This window comes from Nicotiana sylvestris, chromosome 6 (assembly GCF_000393655.2).
Source record: "Nicotiana sylvestris chromosome 6, ASM39365v2, whole genome shotgun sequence".
NCBI lineage: Eukaryota > Viridiplantae > Streptophyta > Magnoliopsida > Solanales > Solanaceae > Nicotiana > Nicotiana sylvestris.
In genome coordinates, this window is record NC_091062.1 from 140,167,610 (window position 1) to 140,188,033 (window position 20,424).

Sequence of the window (20,424 nt, forward strand, 5' to 3'; positions counted from 1 at the left end):
AAAATATACGTAGAAAGCACTTTTTAAAAGCTTGACCAAACAATAATTGCTGCTCAAAAGTGCTTTTCAAGTTAGTTAACCAAACACAAACTGTTTCTTACTAGAAGTACTTCGGAAAAAAGCACTTTTAAGAAAAAATACTTATTAAAATAAACTGATTTTAGAAACTTGGCCTAACATAATATAAATCAATTAATTTGGGATCAAGAAATCCAAAATTAAAAGTTTTAAAAAGTGAGGGACGACTATTCTTATTTTTTTCAATTTGCTTATGTCACTCTAGAGGAGCCTAGACTCCACAAAAAAACAACTGAAACCCCTCTCTCTAAAATATATTGATTTTCATAGCAACATTTCATCGAGACAAACCTGTAAGTATTACGTAATTTAATTTTCCTTGTTTAGATTTTGGGCTACCATTAAATTCTCAATTTTTATTGAAAATTGATAGCTCGATTGATCTTTGTACGATGATTTCTTGAATCTTAGTTACTATATTGGATCTGAATAAGATTGCAATGAAGAAATTTTGAAGTTGGGTTTGTAGATTTATGTCTTTATATGATTTCACTCATCAGACTTAGCCCTAGTGCAGGATTCTTGATTCTTCTGATTTGGGGTTTCTCTATTCTGCTTCAAGATTCAATTTATCTGTGGATTTAGTATTGAATTTGATAATTACATTTCCCCAGAAGGAAAAAGAAAGAGAAATAAACAGGAGATAGTTGTGTCCTCGTAAGCATTTTAGCAATAAAGTTGAGGAAGAAATTGTGAGTAGCCCAGGTTTCTTCAAAATGGGGAAACCACTATTTTATGAGATATTGGAAAAGCCAGCAACGAGTTGTGTAATTGGAATATGCAGTGCAATTTGGTTCTATATTCAGAAATCAAATATTGGTTATTCACATGTTGGTATGAGTTATGAAACTGCTATGGAAGGTCATCATTGGAGGATAATAACATCAGCGTTTTCGCATATTAGTGTGCTTCATCTTGTTTTTAATATGAGTGCACTTTGGAGTCTTGGAGTTGTTGAACAATTGGGACATATAGGTCTTGGAGTAGAGTATTATCTTCATTATACATTGGTTTTGGTTCTTCTTTCGGGCATGCTTGTCGTGGCAATGTACCATATTTTGATTCAGAAATTTAAGCTTGAGTATTTTCGGAGAGTTACTGCTGTTGGATATTCTTGTGTGGTGTTTGGGTGGATGACGATTCTTTCAGTCAAGCAACCATCGTCAAAACTGAATCTTTTTGGTTTTCTTTCACTTCCCATCAGTTTTGCGCCATTTGAGTCACTCATATTTACTTCTATTATTGTTCCTCAAGCGAGTTTTCTTGGGCATTTATCGGGAATTATTGTTGGTTATGCTGTTGGTTGGGGTCTGATACATGGGATGAACAATTACTGGGCGGTTACACTGCTGGGATGGACTGTGGTTGTGTTTGTTTTCAGTTTGAAAAAGTCTGCTACATTTGATTTGAACTTTCTTGAGATTGAACCTGTCACCGATCCCTCTTTGCCTTCTGTAAGGTTTCTTGCAGCTGGAAATGGTAGAACTTTACAGATGAGTACATTAGCAGATACTGGCGCCAATCTTGTATAGCTTTCACTGGTTACTTGAGGATTACAATGTATTTACTAGTATTGCGATTTTGAAGGATGACTGGTTTACCTGCCCAGTAATCTCAACAATTGTCATTTACACGACAATATGTTCATTGATTCTCGAAACACTCGTTTGTTTAGGTAACCACTGTCATGTGTAAGTGTGGCTGTTATTAACATATTTATAGATGCACCATAATATTCCACTTAACACTGAATTTTTGTGTTTAGGTGCTTTAGCATTGTGTTCCATCCATGCATGTATCCCAACTATTTGTTAAATGATTTAGCAGGATGACATCTGCAAATCTCAAAAGAACTTCAGTTGTCTGTTTTTTAGGCTACGTAATGAACAATTACATTTACTGCTGTCAATTTCTGTCCATTACAATGCTTATTTTATGTCAGACAGTCAGAGTAGATTCATGGATTTTGCTTATATTGTCAATGCCAATATTGCGCGGACTCTCTAAAATGTTGCCGCACACGTATCTGACCCTCCAAAAATGCACTACTTTTGGAGGATCCGACATGCACCCGGCGACATTTTCAGAGAGTCCGAGCAACATAGTTCAAAGCTTCAAGCTTAGTTGCTTATTCTGTGCTTTGTGCTACAGCCCCACCCCCACTACTCTCCCATGAATGAAACAAAAAGCAAAGAAAACATCGGAGACATTCAATACCTAGTCAAAAAGAGTCTTATGTTAAGGATGAAGATAGCCTTCAAAGAGAAAAAAGGTCCGCTTCAAGTATCTAAGTTTTGTTTATGAATGAAATTTGGCCCTTTGGGAAGTTTCCGGACTGTAAAAGAGATTTATTTGTCTATCTTGTCCTTGAGAAAGCCTAATATGCAATTTCTTATAAAGTTTTACCTATTAAAGTGATGGATGGCCAGTGCTTGCCTCAGAATATAGAAGATACCAGATGTGCAGAAAACACTTTTGACATGTAATTGGTTGCTAACTTAATCGGTTAACTTTTCATTCTTTTCTTGGACTGTTTTAGTGATATACTTTAATACCTAGATCATTCTCCTAGTCCAGTCTCTTGAATCATTTCTTAGCTTTATTAGTGGGATGTATGCTTAAATTTTATCTCATGGAGTATATGTTTTAATGTTTGATTTTTATAGGACCTTATATAAGCTAGTTTTGGGTCAAGTGGTATCCTTGTACCTTCATTGAGTAGAACAAGTTGAAACCATTTTTCTTAAATCTTTTGGAAAATCATAAATTTGCAATATTTGGAAGGATCCCCTTATTATGTAGTTTTGGGTCAGGTAGTATCCTTATGTAAAATTTGGTTTCTCTCTTTTTGTCTTTATTTATTTCTTCTGGCAAATATAACTGTTCTATCCCAATATTTTCAATCAAAGAATATACTTCCTTACATCAAACAATATGGGGTTACTGAAGAAAAAAAGAACGGAATAAAAACAACGTATAACCAATCAATCCCCTTCAAATTAGTAATCTATTGTTACCAATCAATCGATATAAACAAATAAAAATCAATATCAAGAATACAAGTGAATGAGCAGCTGAAGATGTGGGTTTTCAGAAAGAAATGAGAAAATGGCAGAGGCCAATACAGCCGAAGAATGTTACTGCAGTTCCGTGTCGCTAAATTTGCCCCAGAGCTGTATGCATATTTTTGTCTACTGCCATAAATATTGGTTAGCCATCACAAGCAACAAGAGACTAATAGTAAGATTCCTCACGCCTGAAGCCATTGAACCTTTCAAGAAATTCATCGAATTTACAGTGTGGAGGTCTGCAGTGTTCAAATATTAAGAAATGTATCAGTATATGCAGTAAGAATATGAGCAGATATATGATGCATATAACTTGAGTAACAGCCTTCATCTCAAACATCCAAGAAAGAATACGAGGAGGGAACTGTTTAATGAAGAATACAAAGAGAGCAAGGGATATATTGCACGGAAAATGACAATGTTGTCTTCATTGGAAAGAGGACATGATCCGAGAGAAAACCCTAATCTTGGTGTCCGGAGAAAAGAAAAAAAAAAAAGGAGTCTCAGCACCATGCCAATTAGGGGTGTTCAAACCGAACCGGAAAACCGCACCAAACCGAAAAGTCAAACCAAACAGATTAAAAACCCAACTTGATTTGGTATTGAGTAAAAAACCCAAACCAAACCGACATATAAATATATAACTTTTATATATACTTTCAAGACTTTATATAGCATTTTCTTTAAAAAATATCTAGAAAATATTTGAGATCCTCTCATGGGATGTAATATTTAATAGAATTATGAAGTGCATTCATTTTTATTTACTTTAAATAATGAGTTGTATCACTTTCTTATCAAGTGTTATTAAAATGGGTCAATCATCTTTTGTTCTTCCATATTCATATATCAAGATTTCTTATATCTTTTTCGAATTTGAAATGATATTTCGATAATTTAAAATTAAATTGAACATATCATTATTTAGGTATCATATTGATTTTTATGTTTAATTATTAAATTCGATTAATCTTGAAAGCGTACATAAACGAAAAATTATTGTTAGACGACTAACAAAATAACTATCATGTGTTACTAAAAAAATTCTCCATAAGAATATTTTAATAGATCATATGTTTGTCAATTTTTTGAATCTTTACTAAACATACATTCACTTATCAAAATTTTATCTATAACGTTAACAAAGTAATATTGAAATAATATTCATGTAACAAAAAACCCGAAAATACACACAAAACCGAATCAATCCAAACTGATATAAGTTGGTTTAGTTTGGTTTTGATAAAAACTGAACCAACCCGGTTCATGTACACTCCTAAATTGCCAACAACATTACACGAGCTCCTTATGCATGTTTAAACAATGAAATTAAAAACAAAATCTTACTGAGAGAAACTGTAACATGATGCTGCGTTAACATATTTATAAGAAAAACATTTGCAAATATGTTGGAAGAGTGACACTTGAAGGATAGCCAACACTGAAATAGGCAGAAAAGCCTAGTACATATACCTAGTCATGAATGAACTCATTGTTTATATCCTTAATTAGAAGTCATTTGCAAAGATATACCAGTTACTACAACCATTGACACTATATATAAGGGAAGCATCTCAATTGAGCGGTGTGAAAGGAAGAAGAGAAGAGAAAAATAAGATATGCAAAATCTACTCTGGATGCATAACTGGTCAGAGGAAGTCATTTTGGACATGATTTCAAAAACCATGATCAAACGAGTTTAAAGCTTCATAGACAACATTAACTTAAGAATCCACACTTCAGAGAAAATTTTCTTAAACTATATTGCTATGGATGAAAAAAACAATCAGAGGAAATCTAGAACTAAAGAAACCTAGTAGTAACAATTTTGCTCAAATAAATCATAACTACCATTCAAGAACCTTTAACTGACTAGAGGAAAATTCTCTGGAAGAGGAAGAATTGGGAACTTTATATACCATGGAATTAAACCAAAAATCTTTTGTGTGATTCTCTGTTTGTGCTTTATTTTTGCTAACCCGAGGAAGGATGTAGACTTTTCCCTCACACACTCGCACACAAAATTTGTTTTAAAAAAACCTAGTAGACCAATTTCAATGTTGATAAATTAGATCAAACCAGGATTTGCCAAACTCTTAGTAGTTGCCATGCTTTGCAATGTAAAAAAGATGTTTTCTTACCATGTTAAGTTTTCAAATAAAGGAAAACATGAACTCAGAATTCAGAAATTCAGCCATGAAACAGGCTTTTGCATTTTTTGTTGTTGTTGATGGTGTTTTGTGTGTGTGTGTGTGGGTGTGGGTGTGTGTGGGGGGGGGGGGATCTCGAAATGTAGTCAATTTTAAAACGGAAACTAACATGAGGAAGGAGAACTACAGTTTCTTTCATGTCAGGTATTTGATAAAGCGTTCTTAAAGTCTAAGATCACTTACTATTTTTTTGTATCTTCTTTGGACATCCCACTATCAACAGCCCCCTCTACATGTGATGAGCTGGAGTTGGAGCTGCCATCTTGAGTATCTGTCTGAACACGGTGGGAGAAACTGTGCCCAAACGATTTCCATAACCTTGAAGAGAAAGAAGGCGGCAACTCTCCCATGTTCCCATCAGATGGCATTTCAACTGGCTGTGCTGAAGTGGTTTTCAGCTCCGAAAATCTTACAGCTCCTAAAATCCGTTCTGGTAGTTCTGATTGAGCTTGACTCTCAATAAGGAAAGCTAAATCAACAGTAAGAGTTGATAGATAATTAAATGCGAGATGAACAATTGCATTTGCTATCACAGAAGATCCAATATCAATATCTACTTCTATGAAGTCGTCTGCTATACAGTAGTTGCATGTCAGCGCACGGCCAATTACGCATATAGCTTGCTCCCCAACTGCCTTTCTTACAATCCAAGGTCCTTTAACAACATTTGCTAGCAATTTAAGCCTTCTAGTTCTAATAGCATCATCCCCTTTCAAGAACTGCTCCATTAAAGACCCTTCGGGGACGGGCTGAAGACCCACAAAATATGCAATGGCACTATAATTTTCCTTACTAGGAACTTGCAAGTTGAAAGCCCAAACAAAGGGCTTGCGACCAGTTGGATTTTCCTCTTGAAGAGCCCTCCTGATACGGTGTGTTGGACTATTTAGGAGACCAGAAATCTTTTTGGGACCTTTAATCCAGTCAAAACCAAGAGGTTTAAGAAGAAACTCACCCCCATGAACTTTAACCTTTGTTAAAAAGTATTCTGGACCTCTTACCATGAAACTATTCCCTGGTGGAGAAGCCCAACCATTTGAGCAGTTATCTGGGTCCAGAAGAGGAACGGCACCTTCTGATTTCACCCTCTTTATCCATTCAGGTTCATCATCACCATCAAGATTGGCCATATGCAATGCAAACTATTTGTACGACACCACCTTAGTTTATGATTAGATGATTTTATTACCAGGATGTAGAATCGATATACTAAAAATATTACTTCAAAGTTGCTAGAATGTAAAAAACTAGAGAGTAGCTTCCCTCAAACTTAGAGTTCTCAATAACAAATTCAAAAAGAGTGAACAATTTAACAGATAAGTGCCATTAGGAACATAAGATGTACAAGAGAGAGGCCATGTCTAAACAGTGACGAAATAGACAATCAATGTGCATGTTCTACTCCTGCACTTATTTGACATATCCCTCTGCATCATCTTACTGTTTTCTAGCCCTAAAGTCTCGAATTACGAGACAGCCGGTGATTATAGGCTATTTGCCAAACATAATACTAGTATTTACAGCCCCTTTACATTTCATTAACTGACATCCTTCTGATGAAATTGCTGTTTCTTTCACAACAAAATTCTGAATATGCTGACTTGCGTATCTTGAACAACTGCAAAAGGATAAACCTTGCTATATCACTGCTAGAGTTTACATCTTCCAATTTCACAGTAAGTTAACTTTACAACCTATCAGGAAGCAATAGTTACAAAACTCGGACCAGATTTTTCTTGTCATCGAAACACTTTAAATGACAATATTTATCTGAGTAAGGGTCAGTGTCACTGCTATACCCCACGCACCAAACAACTATACACTGAGTTGTGTCCTCTCTTTAACATCTTTATCATCATTGATCTAAATCTGGTCAACTATATCAAGTTTTTACTAGTATTCTACTGCCTATTCTTTTTCCTAATAATCATGCTTCTACCTTATCTCTATTCAAATTTTGTAAATTAGTCTTTCCATTAAAAATGCATTCTTACCTGGCACATTCTTGATAAGAAAAGGTTTTAGGAGGTTTCACTGTCAAACTGCGGTCACACATTGACCTTGACTGCCGGAGACAGGAATGCAAGTTCATAGAAAAAGGCTTCAATGTGCCTTTATAATTTGTTATAATATCATCTTTACTAGTTTGCTATTGACATTCGCTTGTTGGGTTGCATGCTATCTGCAGTCTAGGAGAGTTGCAGTCTGTTACAAGCTGCTTTTTTCCATTTCAAATCATTTCAATACAAAGGTACTCTTTAAAGCTACCCAGCTAAAATTAATATACTTGTATATGTACCCAATGAGGTTAGCCAGATACCAGCTCATCAAAAGCAGTTTCTATTTCTACATTTTTTTTCTTCTTTACTTTCCACCCTTCCTTCTGTTTTTCAGGCTTCTTTCAGCTGGCCATGGCTTCTGTCCGAAGTGATATGTGGGCTCAAAAGTAGAAGTCATTCCTTAATAACGGGAGAAAAGGGGACCAAGTTTTACATAGGTGAATTTCATGAAGAATTAAGAAAATACAGCACAAAGGCAACAGCAATACAAGCCTAAACTTGCTTAATGCATCATAATAAGATGCATAAGCTTACCACCAAAAAAAGGGAATAACATGATCAAAATTCCAACATCGTAATACTAATGGTATTTTCTTCTTTGATCACAATATATAAGTTACTATTTCTCACCTTAACTCGACACAGCTAAACCATTTAGGAAGAACCTAAAGCGAATTCGTTTTCCTAGGATGGGTGACCTTCTGGAATGTCTTCGCGACACATCCCTCACTTTTTCAAAAGTTTTTATTCGTTGAAAGAAAATGAACCCATTTTGAAACTTCATCCAACAGAGATGGATTTCCGTATCCAATTTACGTCTTTCAGTACCATACTTTCTAAGAATGGAATTAGTGATATTTCAGCAAATACCACTGCTGAGGGAGCTGGCAGTTGGAGCAGAGATTTAAAGATATTGCAGAAAATTCCCCTTAAAAATATTAACTTTACATTATCTAGGGCTTATATTCTTAAAAACATGTACAAGACCATATCTCTATCCATTAAAAGTTAGTTTGGATCTCAGAAACACAAATAGATTATTTAGATAAAGGAAATAATAGTGTCAACTATCTCAATGTTCCAAGAAACACCCACTACATATATCACACTTTATCTAATTCTAGGATTAAATTTTCTAATAACCAATAATATCCCACTTTTCCTGCTATGTTTCCATTATACATATTAACTATCAGCTGTATTTATAAAATACACAAATAAACACATCCAAGAAATGATTAATATAAATAACGCAGAGCTAAAAGAAGTACTAATGTGTTAAGCTAAGAATAAAATTGGGGGATTAATGAAAATTAAAAACAATAACATACCGTGAGAGTTTGATCAGGTGTTCTGTTTGAAGTGTGATCGTGCAAAAGGAATTGTCAATATGGAGGAGAAAAGCTCCAAAAATAAAATATAGAAGAAATTAATTTTTTTTGGTTATGGGGTCTTTTGAAAATTTCAGGAAAAAGAACAAAAAGTGACTCTTCTGTTCTAGATGAAAGAAGTGACAGAGAAGACAGGCAAATGTAGAGGGCTCTCTTTCCTTTTTATTTTATTTACTTTTTTTTGTCTTTTGACATTTGACATTTAAAATTATTTTCTTAATACGAAGCTTGGGTATTTGGAAATTTATACAGTTTTTTGTTGACTCTTTTTTTAATATTTTAAATTATTAAGTATGATCACTTATAATTTTCACAAAAATTTTAAATATAAATTATATTTTAAGAATTTTGATAATGTATGTTCGAATTCGCACTTTGAACGCCTTCACATAAATTGATTTGAAATAGAGGGAGCACCAACTTTATCTTTTGATTAAGAGCCTGTTTGACCCAGTAAAAAAATTACTCATTTTGAGAAGTGCTTTTGTTCAAAAGTGCTTTTTGGAAAAGTATTTTTGTAAAATAACAGTTTATGTTTGGCCAATTCGTTTTAATAGTGCTTTTTCCAATCTCATTATGTTTGGCCAATCTTTTCAAAAAATATTTTTAAGTATTAAATTAAGAAAAAAGACAGTAAAGATTTAATTTGCAATTAGTATTATTTAAAAAAAAACTTAAACATTTATTATAAAATAATTCTAAATTAAAATATAAATTAAATATTTCAATCAATATAAAATATAGTTATTCCAAAGCAATAACATTGACTATTTGGTATTACTTATTGTTTGCATGATAATTTAAATATGTCAAAATATATTATTCAATATAAAATTAAAATTTACTCTTAGGAATAGGAAAAAGAAAATAAAAATATGATTAAAATAAAAAAGAGAAGAAAGATATAGCAGAAATAAAAAGGAAAAGGATAAGGAAAAATGTTAAAATAATGAGGGATAATTTGCAATATATATATATATATATATATATATATATATTGTAAGGTTATTTTTGTCTTGAATAAATTATTTGTTTCAACTTCTACTTCTTGGAAGAAGCTAGAATTTATAGATTCTCCCCAGAAAACAGAGAAACCGCTTCTGCTGCTGCTTAAAAATACTTTTTCATTTTGGTCAAACACTTTAAATTTTTCAAAAAATATTTTTTTGACCACCAAAAAGTACTTTGGCCTCCTAAAAGTTTGGCCAAACAGGCTCTAAATGCTTAAATCCACCACTCACACGACAAAGAAGGCTTGTAGTCTACTAGAACAATTCCTATATCTATGTGTTATAAGTTAGCTAGTTTTGGAAACTCATGTGTACTGGCTATTCATAATAGTTGTAATGTGATGTCTCATGTCCCTGTAACGCCTTAGTTATTAATGAAAAATTTCCTGTTTTTACCGGGGGGGGGGGAAACGAAAACCATTTCTTTTAGGCAAGAACTCCTTTGTGGTTTGTTTTACTCTTAAAAATGTAAATGTTATTCCCGTTGTAGAAGTTATAAAAATCGCCATTCACTTGCTCTGGTGAGTTAGCCAAACATAGTCTTGAAGGCGAGAGGACATGGAGTCATAAGTTGCATTCATGCAAGAGGGAAGCACAGTTTGAAATGAATCAAAACATGAAATATAATTCAGAATTTGGAAAGGTTACTTCACAGGCAAACGTTGGAAAATAGTTCCACCCTGCAATTCTTCTGAAAGTGATAACAGATTCAGAACAGACAGTTACAAGACAAAACTAACAGGTATCCTCCATGATCGCGGGGAGCGTAAACATGTCTCAAATATAATTAGTAATATGTGAACACTGACACTAAGAGAAATACTGTAAATTACTTGATGTCTTTAAAAAGTCCACCACAAAGAATATTGGTAATATGAAGAAAATCATGTCGAGCACAATGACTTGCCATAGAATGGGACTTGCACAATTTTCAACTAAAAAGTCAATGATTCTACAATGTAGTACCAAAATGCAGATGAAGCTAACCAACCTAATTAAGAGTAAATAAGCTGAGCTACTTGAAAAACACATGATGCTTTTGAAACATAGACTTTGAGCTACATGATGATTCTGAAAAAATAGACCAACTCTATACTCTCTGGCCAACAATGCCTGTGTGTTTTTCAATCCTTTGATATAGCACTAGTATCAGAACCATTGTCATTTTGAGGAGATGACAGTGAACTTCTCGAATTCATATCTCCTGCTTGGTGCAGTTGTTCTTGCAGTTGTTGCTGGTGTTGCAACTGTTGCTGCTGCTGAAACTGGTGGAGCTGATGTTGCTGAAACTGGTGTTGTTGCTTATGAGAATGTATCTGGAGCTGCTGAAGCTGTTGCGCAGCCAACAACGTATGCATCGCATGGTTGTTAGAGTAAAATTGCTGATTGCCCCCAAAGGATGCTGGAAAGTTCATCATAGGTCCGCCATTTGCAATGCCTTGCCCAGTTAGCACTTTCAGATGCTGTATCTCCTCCTTTAGAGCATCATTTAACGCTACATATGGAGAAATTACAGAAAAAAACAGAGCAAAAATATCAATTAGCAACTCTCTGGACAAACCCCAAATATTTTGTGCTCAAAATGTTTTCATGCATTAAAGAAACTAACAAAACATTAAGAAGATCAATAAATACGCGAGGACAATTTTGGACGTATAGAAACGCTGCATGAAAGCACTTCTGGACTAATAGTCCGTAGTACATCCAGCACGCCTCTATGACATAGGGTTAAGGTGTAAATTGTCAGGTGTGCAAAAGACAAATGCACATTGAACAAGATGAAGAGCTCGTATAGTAATTTAGACAGAAAATTCTAGCAAACATCTTGTGGCAATTTATGAGTGCAAAACTAGCAGAGGATGCATATTGGCTTTTCCACCATTTTAGGCGGCACCTGATGTCTGGTGCATCATTTGCAGCAAATTTTTCCATTCATTGACTGATGAGTGACATTGTTAAAACATGCCAAATGATGGACAAAATGGATTGACAGAGATCAGCATCAAACTTGCAGCCTTATCTATCGTGAAAATATACTTTCTACCTTATCTAGAAGGGTCACTTTCCTCCCCTACATCCTTTTTGACAAGTCAAAAGTATCATTTATTGAAACAAGATGGTGAAAATATTTTACAAATAAAAGAGTGGCTCAACCACAGGTTCCTATCATGCTAACCCATTCATCTATACACACTTGTATCCTCCCTTTACACCATAAAATGTACATGAAACAAGAAAGATTTCATAATGCTACAATGTCCCTTTCACTACTGTAAAACAATCTCCTATTCGTTTTGGTCCATCCAAGCCAAAAAAGTACATGAAGTGATGAAGGTATATTTCTCCATACTCCAAACTCTTAATTGTTTCCTCTATTGTGAATGGTGCAACCCATGCAATACTAATCAATAACATGCAAGATTCCACCAATGTCAAACGAATTTGCAATGTAACAAAATCTGGTTGGTGACTTCTTCGCTTCCTTGCACAAACAACGCCAACTCATTACCATTCTCCTCCTCTTTAAGTTGTCCACAATCAATATTGCATCTCGCACAGTGCACCAAATGAAGAATGCAAACTTCTTTGACGCCTTGGTGCCCCATTCCTCCATCCTTCCCTTCTGTCTACTCCATTCAATTAAACTGATCTGAATGAAAATTGTTTTGTCCCTTTCACCCTCTACACCATCCTGTGCTCTCCGTCATCCCCTTCAAGGCAAGCATAGAGTTTATAAGAGAACTCATCTATTTTCTCCCATTCCCAATTTTGTATCGCCATTCTAAATGTGAACTCCCATATTATTCCTTGACTATCCCTTCTTAGGTAATATGATACCATAGCCTTCCCAATGGTTTTTGAAACCTAAGTAACATGCTAAATCCAGCAGAAAGTAATTCAGTTCCAATAGGCAAATTAATTGCCAAGATAACACTATGTTTCCTAATGAGATAAGGTTAGTTTTGAATTGCAACTATTCCAATTTAGGAGCTGAACAAACCGATGGACTATTTCAAACATAACGAAGTACTTGCAGTTTAATTACATCCATACATTCATTCTGTTGTATTGGACTGCTTTTCACCACCAAGTTGAAACATATAAAAGGAAGTGATGGCACCCACATTTTTCAAAATTGAAAAAATACAACAACAAGTGTCTCAATCCCAAACTAGTTCATCATCCACATAGGGTTGCACCACTAATCTGGCTGAAGAAGTTGGTAAAAGCTGAAGAGATCATGGAGAGGAAACATTTGAGAGAGAGAGAGAGAGAGAGAGAGAGAGAAGGAAATTTATGTTAGGAAAGTGTTCTATCAGCCTAGTACAACTTTTACTGAGAACAAGGAAATAAGGTCCAGTTGAGATATAACGATTTATTGAAAATTTTCTATGGTGTGAAGGGTCTTACAAGGTGAATTGTAGCCTATTGGTGTCCTCTTAACTTTCCAATTTTTTATGGACAAAACAAAACAGTACCTAATACATGGGCGCCCATCATGACACTAATTCATGAGTTTCTCATATTCAAGCAGCATCATGTTCTGAGAACAAAGCTTTGAAGTTCTAACATCTGAATTATGCAACTACTCAAACCTCCACTACAACACCATTAGCATTCGAAGAAAGTATTCACTTTAGAATATTGGACTTGTATATAATATTCCTTTATCTGAGTCAAACAGGCCCTATCAAAAACTATGCTTAGCCTTGCAAGGTAATATGTGTTGTGTTGGTTTCTGTACAACAAGATGAAGAAAATGGCAAAATTACTAGTATTTATTACCACAAGGTTAATGCTACACTCAATGTGAAAGTGATGCAGTAAATCAAAATTGATTTCACTTTCTTCTGGAATCGCGGAAAAAGTTTCAGAGACCAACAAAGCCTAAATCCAACCAGACCTTATCTTGCATTTGACAAATAATCCCGTTTGGATCAGCTTGAATGTTCAAACACTAATTACATTAAAGAATACCATCGAAGAAATGGCAAACTTTATTCAGACAGATGAAAACACAAGGCTGGTTATGGGCAAAATATTACTGAAAAAGTCATTATTCGGATTCTTACCATCTTGCAGATGCACCTGTTGTTCCATTGTTTGTAAACGCAGTTTAAGTTCACTGTTTTCAGCAGTCAGACCATTTGTATCCCTCTGTTTCATGTGGAAACAAAAACAGACATCTCAGAATCCATAATCTGATGATACATGTAAGGAAAAGGTTAAAGATACATATATCTGTACATTTGTAAGTATGCAAGCAGATGCCACAGACACTAGACTAAGCACTTAACTACTTCCATCACTTCAATTACACTCAAGCCCGTGTTCAACAACAGAAAGAAAACACAAATAAAAAGAGAATGAAAACAAACAATTACAGGGCAGTGAGAGCAACTGATATGCACCTGCAATAGGGTCAACTGAGCAGACAAAGTAGTTGTTTCTGTTTGCAAAGTCTGCACTTTTCTCTCAAGCTCTGCTATATACCTCATTTTCCTTTCCTTTGATCTTGCAGCTGATTGCCTGTTGGCCCAAATCCTGTTGCACCGTATAAACAAAGACAATGATGAGAGAGAACACAATTGGAGATTTGTTTGAGTGAAAACAACAGTTCAACTAGGCAACTAAATTAAGCTTGAAACACTGAGCCATCCCAACTCTTTTCTCTAATCTTAGTAACACGGTTACCCTATAAAGAAAAAATTCTATGCCATTTGTCTTTATATTAGCCCAAGACAATATGCAGCTCTCTCACTCTACATGGTTTCTGTTGCCTGCTTCAAACTCCCCGGAGGGACCTACAGTTTTAATCTTACATATTCTCTTATCTCTTTTGCCAGCCTCCCATTAATGGACAAACAAGTTCAAATTTCCTAGAAGCCAGGGTAGGGGCAGTGGCAGTGTACCCTCCTCACCAACAACAGAGGCCAACTTTAGCTAATTTAGAGGAGTCAAGAAAGCTGGATTTTGGTTCTTAGAGGTGAATTTCTATACACCATTAATGAAATCGAACTTCTGGGGAGATTCTTCTGCTGTAGGCTAAAGGAGAGCAGGAGAGAACAAGAAATAGAACAGAAATGTTTGGGGGAGCGGGAGGCACTTGTTGGCACAGTTAAGGTAGAGGGCCCAGAAGGGCCTTGTCTCTTTATTTTCCTTTCTAACAAGTCTCATCATTTCACCGTCTTCTTTAGCCATTGAAGGGAAATAGTTGATAGAAGAGACCATAGGCAAACCTTTAGAAGTATGATGACAAAACTGCTTCATTAGACAAAAACAAAAAACAAAAAGATTGAGGAGCAAGTGCTAGCCAACATATAGATAAAATGCCTCACCACCAATGGAACAAATGATTATCTTCAGAAGGAGCAGGCATTCGCAAAACAGCACTGTATACTGTAGCACTAAATCTAACTTTTTTTTAAACATCAAGAACATATTCAGGAGGCTCATAGTTTAGGCCCCTCCATCAATAGTCTGCCCCTAGACCTCTACGTAAGATTTAATCCCAAGCAAGACCATGTACCAGAAAGCAAAATGCAAAGGTATAGCCAAGCTAAAATAACGTGAAACAGACTGCAAACTTAAATGAGAAACAACATTTCCATCTAAAGCCTTACCGCTTGGCACGTTTTGGATCAACAAGAGCGAGTTCAGCAAGCTTCGCTGCAGACGTTGCTTTCTTAGTTTCAAGTGGAGATGCCTCATCTATACCTGACATAAGCATCTCCGGCTTGATTGTAGTTGAACCATCCATGGACTGGCTATGCTGATGTCTAACCCTTGGCTTCGCGCTAGCAGTGGGGCCCACATTATCTGACCCTGAAGCTGCTGAAGCCATTGCTGGAATTTGCAATGAACCTGAAGCTGCAGCTGCCGAAGAAGAAGACTCGCCCACTTGAAAATCAGAAGACACAGATGAAGAATTAAACTTATCCATGTCAAGGTACATTGAGAGGAAGTCCTCCTCAGTCTCATCCGACAGAGACGGTCCATCCAGTCCACCAACAACACCAAGATCACTATCAAAGCTAATATCATCAGGAAGAGTAAGAATCTCCGAGTGGGCACGCCGATGACCAAATTTCTTAGGCGGATTATCAGGCATTCGGCTTATATCATGACTAAATCGGCTAGAATCAGCCGACAAACCATGACCAAAATGACCTGATTCTGAAGCATTTCCAGGGCCTAAGGGAGGTAAATTAGCTAATCCAGATTGTTCCAACTTTGCATTGGAACTACCCCCAGGAGGTGAAAACAATGAGTATCTCCCGAGTGGAGGCAACGAACCTACTGTATGGCTTGAAGACTTATCCATATAAGTTCTCCCAGTCCACACAGTATATATTATAAAACCTACCCTTCAGGTTAATGATCTTCAAATGCTAAAATATCACAGAGCCAAAAAATCCAACTTTTACACATATACAATATATACTCCAGACCGAACAACCTTGATAACAGAAACACAAAAATCAACAGGTAATAATTCGTTTTTCGCTTAAAGCAAGAACCTTCTCACAATGTAAGTTGTTTTATTCTGCATCTAAAATCCTGAGGTATTCAAATTCCACCAAAACTTAGCTATAACAGAACATGAAACCCCTTGCTGAGACCCTGTATTGTTGATTTCAGAAATGCTGAGCAAGCTTATCTCAGATCAATTTCCTCTGTAAAATGCAACCTGAAAAATGGAAAGAAAAGGGAAATGAGCAAACCCCATAATATCTTTGATAAAAAAAAAAAGGGATATTTTGTTATCAGAAATCTCAGATTCAAGAAGAGACAAAAACACAAACACGGAATTCAAAGATTCAAAGAAATTTGAACCTTAACAACCCTTTTGAAGAATTTAACAGACACAAAAAAGGACAAAATGCAGAGCACCAAAATGAAAGAGATATATAATAAAAAAAACGAAAAAATAAAGATTACAAATTCATTTTAAAAAAAAAACAACAAAAAAGAGGAGAAGAGGGAGAAATTCTTACACGGTTTCTTTTAGATCTCCAGAAAAGGGAAAACAGAATCAAGCAGCTTTTCACATGGGGATAAATCATACGCTAGAGAGAAAAAAGAGAATGTGAAGAGAGGATAAAGAAAAGAGGCAAAATCTGAGAAGAGTGTGCTGCGCCTGCGGTGGAAGGAAAGTGCAAATTTGTAATTATAATAATGCTTACGGACATGCTATAAATTCGGACAGGGATTCATATCCGGACATGTTCGGACATGTTGACATGGGCACCTTATTCTTTTGGAATCATTGCACTTTTGATCCCTCAATTATTTATGAATTAAGTCATTTTTGGTCCTTGCATTATAAGCATGTTTAATCTTGAATTGATAAAATGTGTGTTTTTTTGTCCCTTTACATATGATATATAAATATTATATTTAGATTGTTGTAGAATTACATTACCTTCAAATATGGAGTAACAAAACAAATTTACTTTAAAAATATTAATGATATTACAGCTAATATTCGATAATCTTGTAAAGATTCACAAGTATAAGAATCAAAAAGCATCATTAAAGGTCGAATATGCTTAACATAAATAACTGTTTGAAGTTCAATAAGACAACAATTACTGTGAGACTATTGAAATTTCAACTCATATATTGTCAGCATCGAATGTTATTTAAAAACAATTGCTTCATGTCGGTTTAGAATTGCATGTGTAATTACTAGGATAGTAATTGCATAACCTAGTAACTACATAGTATAGTAATTATAATGACTTGTTTATTTGTCATAACGTAATTACAATTTAATTTTTACTATATGATAAACATATATGTAAATAAGAAATATCAAATATTATGAGGTATTCAAAATGAATAATTTTTTGTAAGAATATATTAAATTATTATAAATTGATAAATAATATCATAAAAGTATCTTCCAAATAAATAATATTATTATTTAAATTAATTAATAAAAATTTCAATAACGGATTTATAACTTTTACCAATTCATGTGAATATAAGAAAGTTAAATATGACCTACGAAAGTATTTTATATTAAATATTTGTATTAATGATTAGAAAATAAACCTAGTACAATAAAATACCGTCTTTTATTGGGATATGAACAATCTAATGAAATATCAAAATCTAATACAAAACAATCACATGAGTTGTTAGAGCTGTCAAAACAGGCAGCCCAGTGCAAGCCTCGTAGGCTTTTAAATTTGACGGGCTAGGACGGGCCGGCCCGCCATATAAATTGGCCTTAAAATAGCCAGCCCAACCCAACCCTAAGAGGGCTGCGGGCTAGGGCGGGCTGGCTCTTTATTTTTTTTTAATTTTTTTTTAAATCCTTAAATATTTTTTCGTGACATAGTCGATTAATCATGTAAACAACTTCTATTTGCTTAGAGCGTACAAAAATGTTGATATTTGACGAGAAATCTCGTAATTGAAGTGCAAATTCTCTATATCTCTTGCTCTTCTTTTTTAAAGTTACATGAATATTTTCTTAATACCTTTCTTTTATTTTCCTCAGATTCAAGGATTATTTTAATAAGCTTATGTGCTGAGGTTTTTTAATGTAGGATTAATATCATTTGTTGATTTCATCATTATAGTCCATAAAAATTTTAAAATTCTTGAAATTTGCTAGTGGTCAATTTTGTTTGTGTATTTAAAACTGATCTTTATCTATACTGAAGAGTAGTTTAAATAGTAATAATATATTAAAGTAATCCAAACTGATCATTGGTTACTTAAAGTAATATTTTCTTTTGAGAAAAGATTTTATTGGCTACCTAAGACTTTTCGAGTTCGTTATTAATTAAGCAAAAGAAAAACTAATTTTGTCATATTACATGCATATCAAAAATCTAAATTCTAGTTGATATCGAAAGGTAAATGAACAATTTAGGGTTGGGGAATGGGGATTATAGTTAATAGTGTTTTTACTTTTTACTTTTTTTAAATATTAAATATTTAATAGTAATTAATTTGAATTTAATTAATATTTGGCCCACGGGCCGGCTCAGGCCCAGCCTCGGTCAAGCCTCAAGGGCCAGGGGGAAGTGCACGGTTGGCCACTAATAACACATGTATTTATTTTTAAGCCACCGTTTAAAACGTCTTTAGTCTTTAGCCACTGCTTTAATAAATTTTAACTGCCCGGACGAAAATACCCTTCTGCTCATGTCCTTAACTTCAGGACTACATGTCCTTAACTTTTGAACTTGAAACTCTAAGTTCAGGACTACATGTCCTTAACTTTTGAACCTGTAACTCTAAGTTCAGGACTTCAGGACTACATGTCCTTAACTTTTGAACTTGGAACTCTAAGTTCAGGACTTCAAGGCTAAATGTCCTTAACTTTTGAACTTAGAACTCAAACTTCAAGACCAAGCGTCCTTAACTTTTGAACTTGTAATTGTAAGTTAAGGTCTACTTGTCCTTAACTTTTGAACGTGTAACTGTAAGTTAAGGATTGTCTGTCATTAACTTTTGAACTTGTAACTGTAAGTTAAAGACTGCTTGTCCTTAACTTTTGAACGTGTAACTGTAAGTTAAGGATTGTCTGTCCTTAACTTTTGAACTTAGAAATCAAAGTTAAGGATCTATTGTCCTTAACTTTTGAACTTGTAACTGTAAGTTAAGGACTGTCTGTCCTTAACTTTTGAGCTTGTAACTATAAGTTAAGGACTGTCTGTCCTTAATTTTAGAACTTGTAACTGTAAGTTAAGACTGTCTGTCATTAACTTTTGAACTTGTATCCTTAACTATTGAACTTAACTTTAGGACTTCAAGACTACATTTCTTTGCTACCAAGTACTTGTATTTCATCTGAAGTGACTGAAGGAGTTTTCTGTTCAACATTTTGCGAGACTATTTCTATCTCTAGATCAATATCATAAGGAACTTCTTCGTCACTATCATCATTTGACTCAGAATCCGCAATCTTTGTATTAGCAGTTGTTTTCAAAACCAAAAGCATCATTGCCAATCATAACAGTAGTGAACAAGCGCAAATTAAAACGAAGTTTTTATGTTTTGAATGCATCAGTGTATTTCCGTTTGGGGAGGAAAGGATAACACGGTCTTTTCATATTATTTTTAATAGACTAGTGGCTACTATTGCTAAGTATTAAAAATGCTGGATAAAAAGTAAATACCAGCTTAAACAGTGGCTACCCCACGCCATTTCTACCCAGCGGGTTGACTTGGGCCGGGCTTATAAGTCTCAATTTTAAATGGGCTCAATAAATCCTAGCCCAACCCTACCCAAGTAGCGGGTTGGGTTGGGCTGGCCTCACGGGCCAAGCCCATTTTGACGGCTTTATGAGTTATTCACACAGCAAGAGAAATGAGCTCTATTATTAGCATAAGCTGCATTATGCAATAAATTAGTGTTGAGTATTTTACTGAGATATCGATTATTAATATATTACCTTATTGACCATGTCACACCTCCTTTTTCGCCCGCGCCGTCGCAAAGGGACGCGGAGGGGAGTTTTTTTCAATTAAAGGATAATCGAAACGGGATTTATTTATTTATTTCAGAGTCGCCACTTGGGAGATTTATGGTGTCCCAAGTCACCGGTTGAATCCCAAATCGAGGAAAAGAATGACTCTGTGTA

At 34.8% G+C, this 20,424-nt stretch overlaps 3 protein-coding genes across 6 annotated transcripts; 1 reads left to right on the forward strand and 2 right to left on the reverse strand.

The window, feature by feature from the left end:
• The first annotated feature begins 267 nt into the window (after positions 1-267).
• On the forward strand, positions 268-1,931 carry LOC104245380 (RHOMBOID-like protein 13). Of its 2 annotated transcripts, none has more exons than XM_009800977.2 (2): positions 268-371; positions 596-1,931. In XM_009800977.2, the coding sequence occupies exon 2, from the start codon at positions 795-797 to the stop codon at positions 1,608-1,610; it is 816 nt and encodes a 271-aa protein (XP_009799279.1). In that variant the 5' UTR covers positions 268-371; positions 596-794; the 3' UTR covers positions 1,611-1,931. The 2 variants fall into 2 exon arrangements, with proteins under 2 accessions (XP_009799279.1, XP_070006107.1); XM_070150006.1 differs by having other exon boundaries at positions 303-371; positions 591-1,931.
• Positions 1,932-3,055: 1,124 nt separating this feature from the next.
• On the reverse strand, positions 3,056-8,919 carry LOC104245381 (protein ENHANCED DISEASE RESISTANCE 2-like). 3 transcript variants are annotated; one of them, XM_009800982.2, is made up of 3 exons: positions 8,748-8,919; positions 5,540-6,498; positions 3,056-3,385 (listed from the first exon to the last, which is right to left on the reverse strand). In XM_009800982.2, coding segments are annotated over exons 2-3 (948 nt in total). In that variant the 5' UTR covers positions 6,487-6,498; positions 8,748-8,919; the 3' UTR covers positions 3,056-3,384. The 3 variants fall into 3 exon arrangements, with proteins under 3 accessions (XP_009799284.1, XP_009799281.1, XP_009799283.1); XM_009800979.2 differs by having other exon boundaries at positions 5,540-6,974; XM_009800981.2 differs by having other exon boundaries at positions 5,540-6,516; positions 8,748-8,897.
• Positions 8,920-10,692: 1,773 nt separating this feature from the next.
• LOC104245383 (probable transcription factor PosF21) lies at positions 10,693-16,962 on the reverse strand. Its single transcript, XM_009800984.2, has 5 exons — positions 16,816-16,962; positions 15,442-16,508; positions 14,230-14,362; positions 13,891-13,975; positions 10,693-11,312 (listed from the first exon to the last, which is right to left on the reverse strand). The coding sequence occupies exons 2-5, from the start codon at positions 16,140-16,142 to the stop codon at positions 10,942-10,944; spliced, it is 1,290 nt and encodes a 429-aa protein (XP_009799286.1). The 5' UTR covers positions 16,143-16,508; positions 16,816-16,962; the 3' UTR covers positions 10,693-10,941.
• Positions 16,963-20,424: the final 3,462 nt, after the last annotated feature.

What these genes read in the sequence shown, in the direction of transcription:
- LOC104245381 (XM_009800982.2), bottom strand. Translation starts at nt 6,486, where the DNA reads ATGGCCAATCTTGATGGTGATGATGAACCTGAATGGATAAAGAGGGTG.
- LOC104245380 (XM_009800977.2), top strand. Translation starts at nt 795, where the DNA reads ATGGGGAAACCACTATTTTATGAGATATTGGAAAAGCCAGCAACGAGT.
- LOC104245383 (XM_009800984.2), bottom strand. Translation starts at nt 16,142, where the DNA reads ATGGATAAGTCTTCAAGCCATACAGTAGGTTCGTTGCCTCCACTCGGG. An exon ending in CTCAGTTGACCCTATTGCAG is followed by an intron (nt 13,976 to 14,229) that starts GTGCATATCAGT and finishes CACATGAAACAG; the next exon opens with AGGGATACAAATGGTCTGAC. An exon ending in ACAGGTGCATCTGCAAGATG is followed by an intron (nt 11,313 to 13,890) that starts GTAAGAATCCGA and finishes CTCCATATGTAG; the next exon opens with CGTTAAATGATGCTCTAAAG.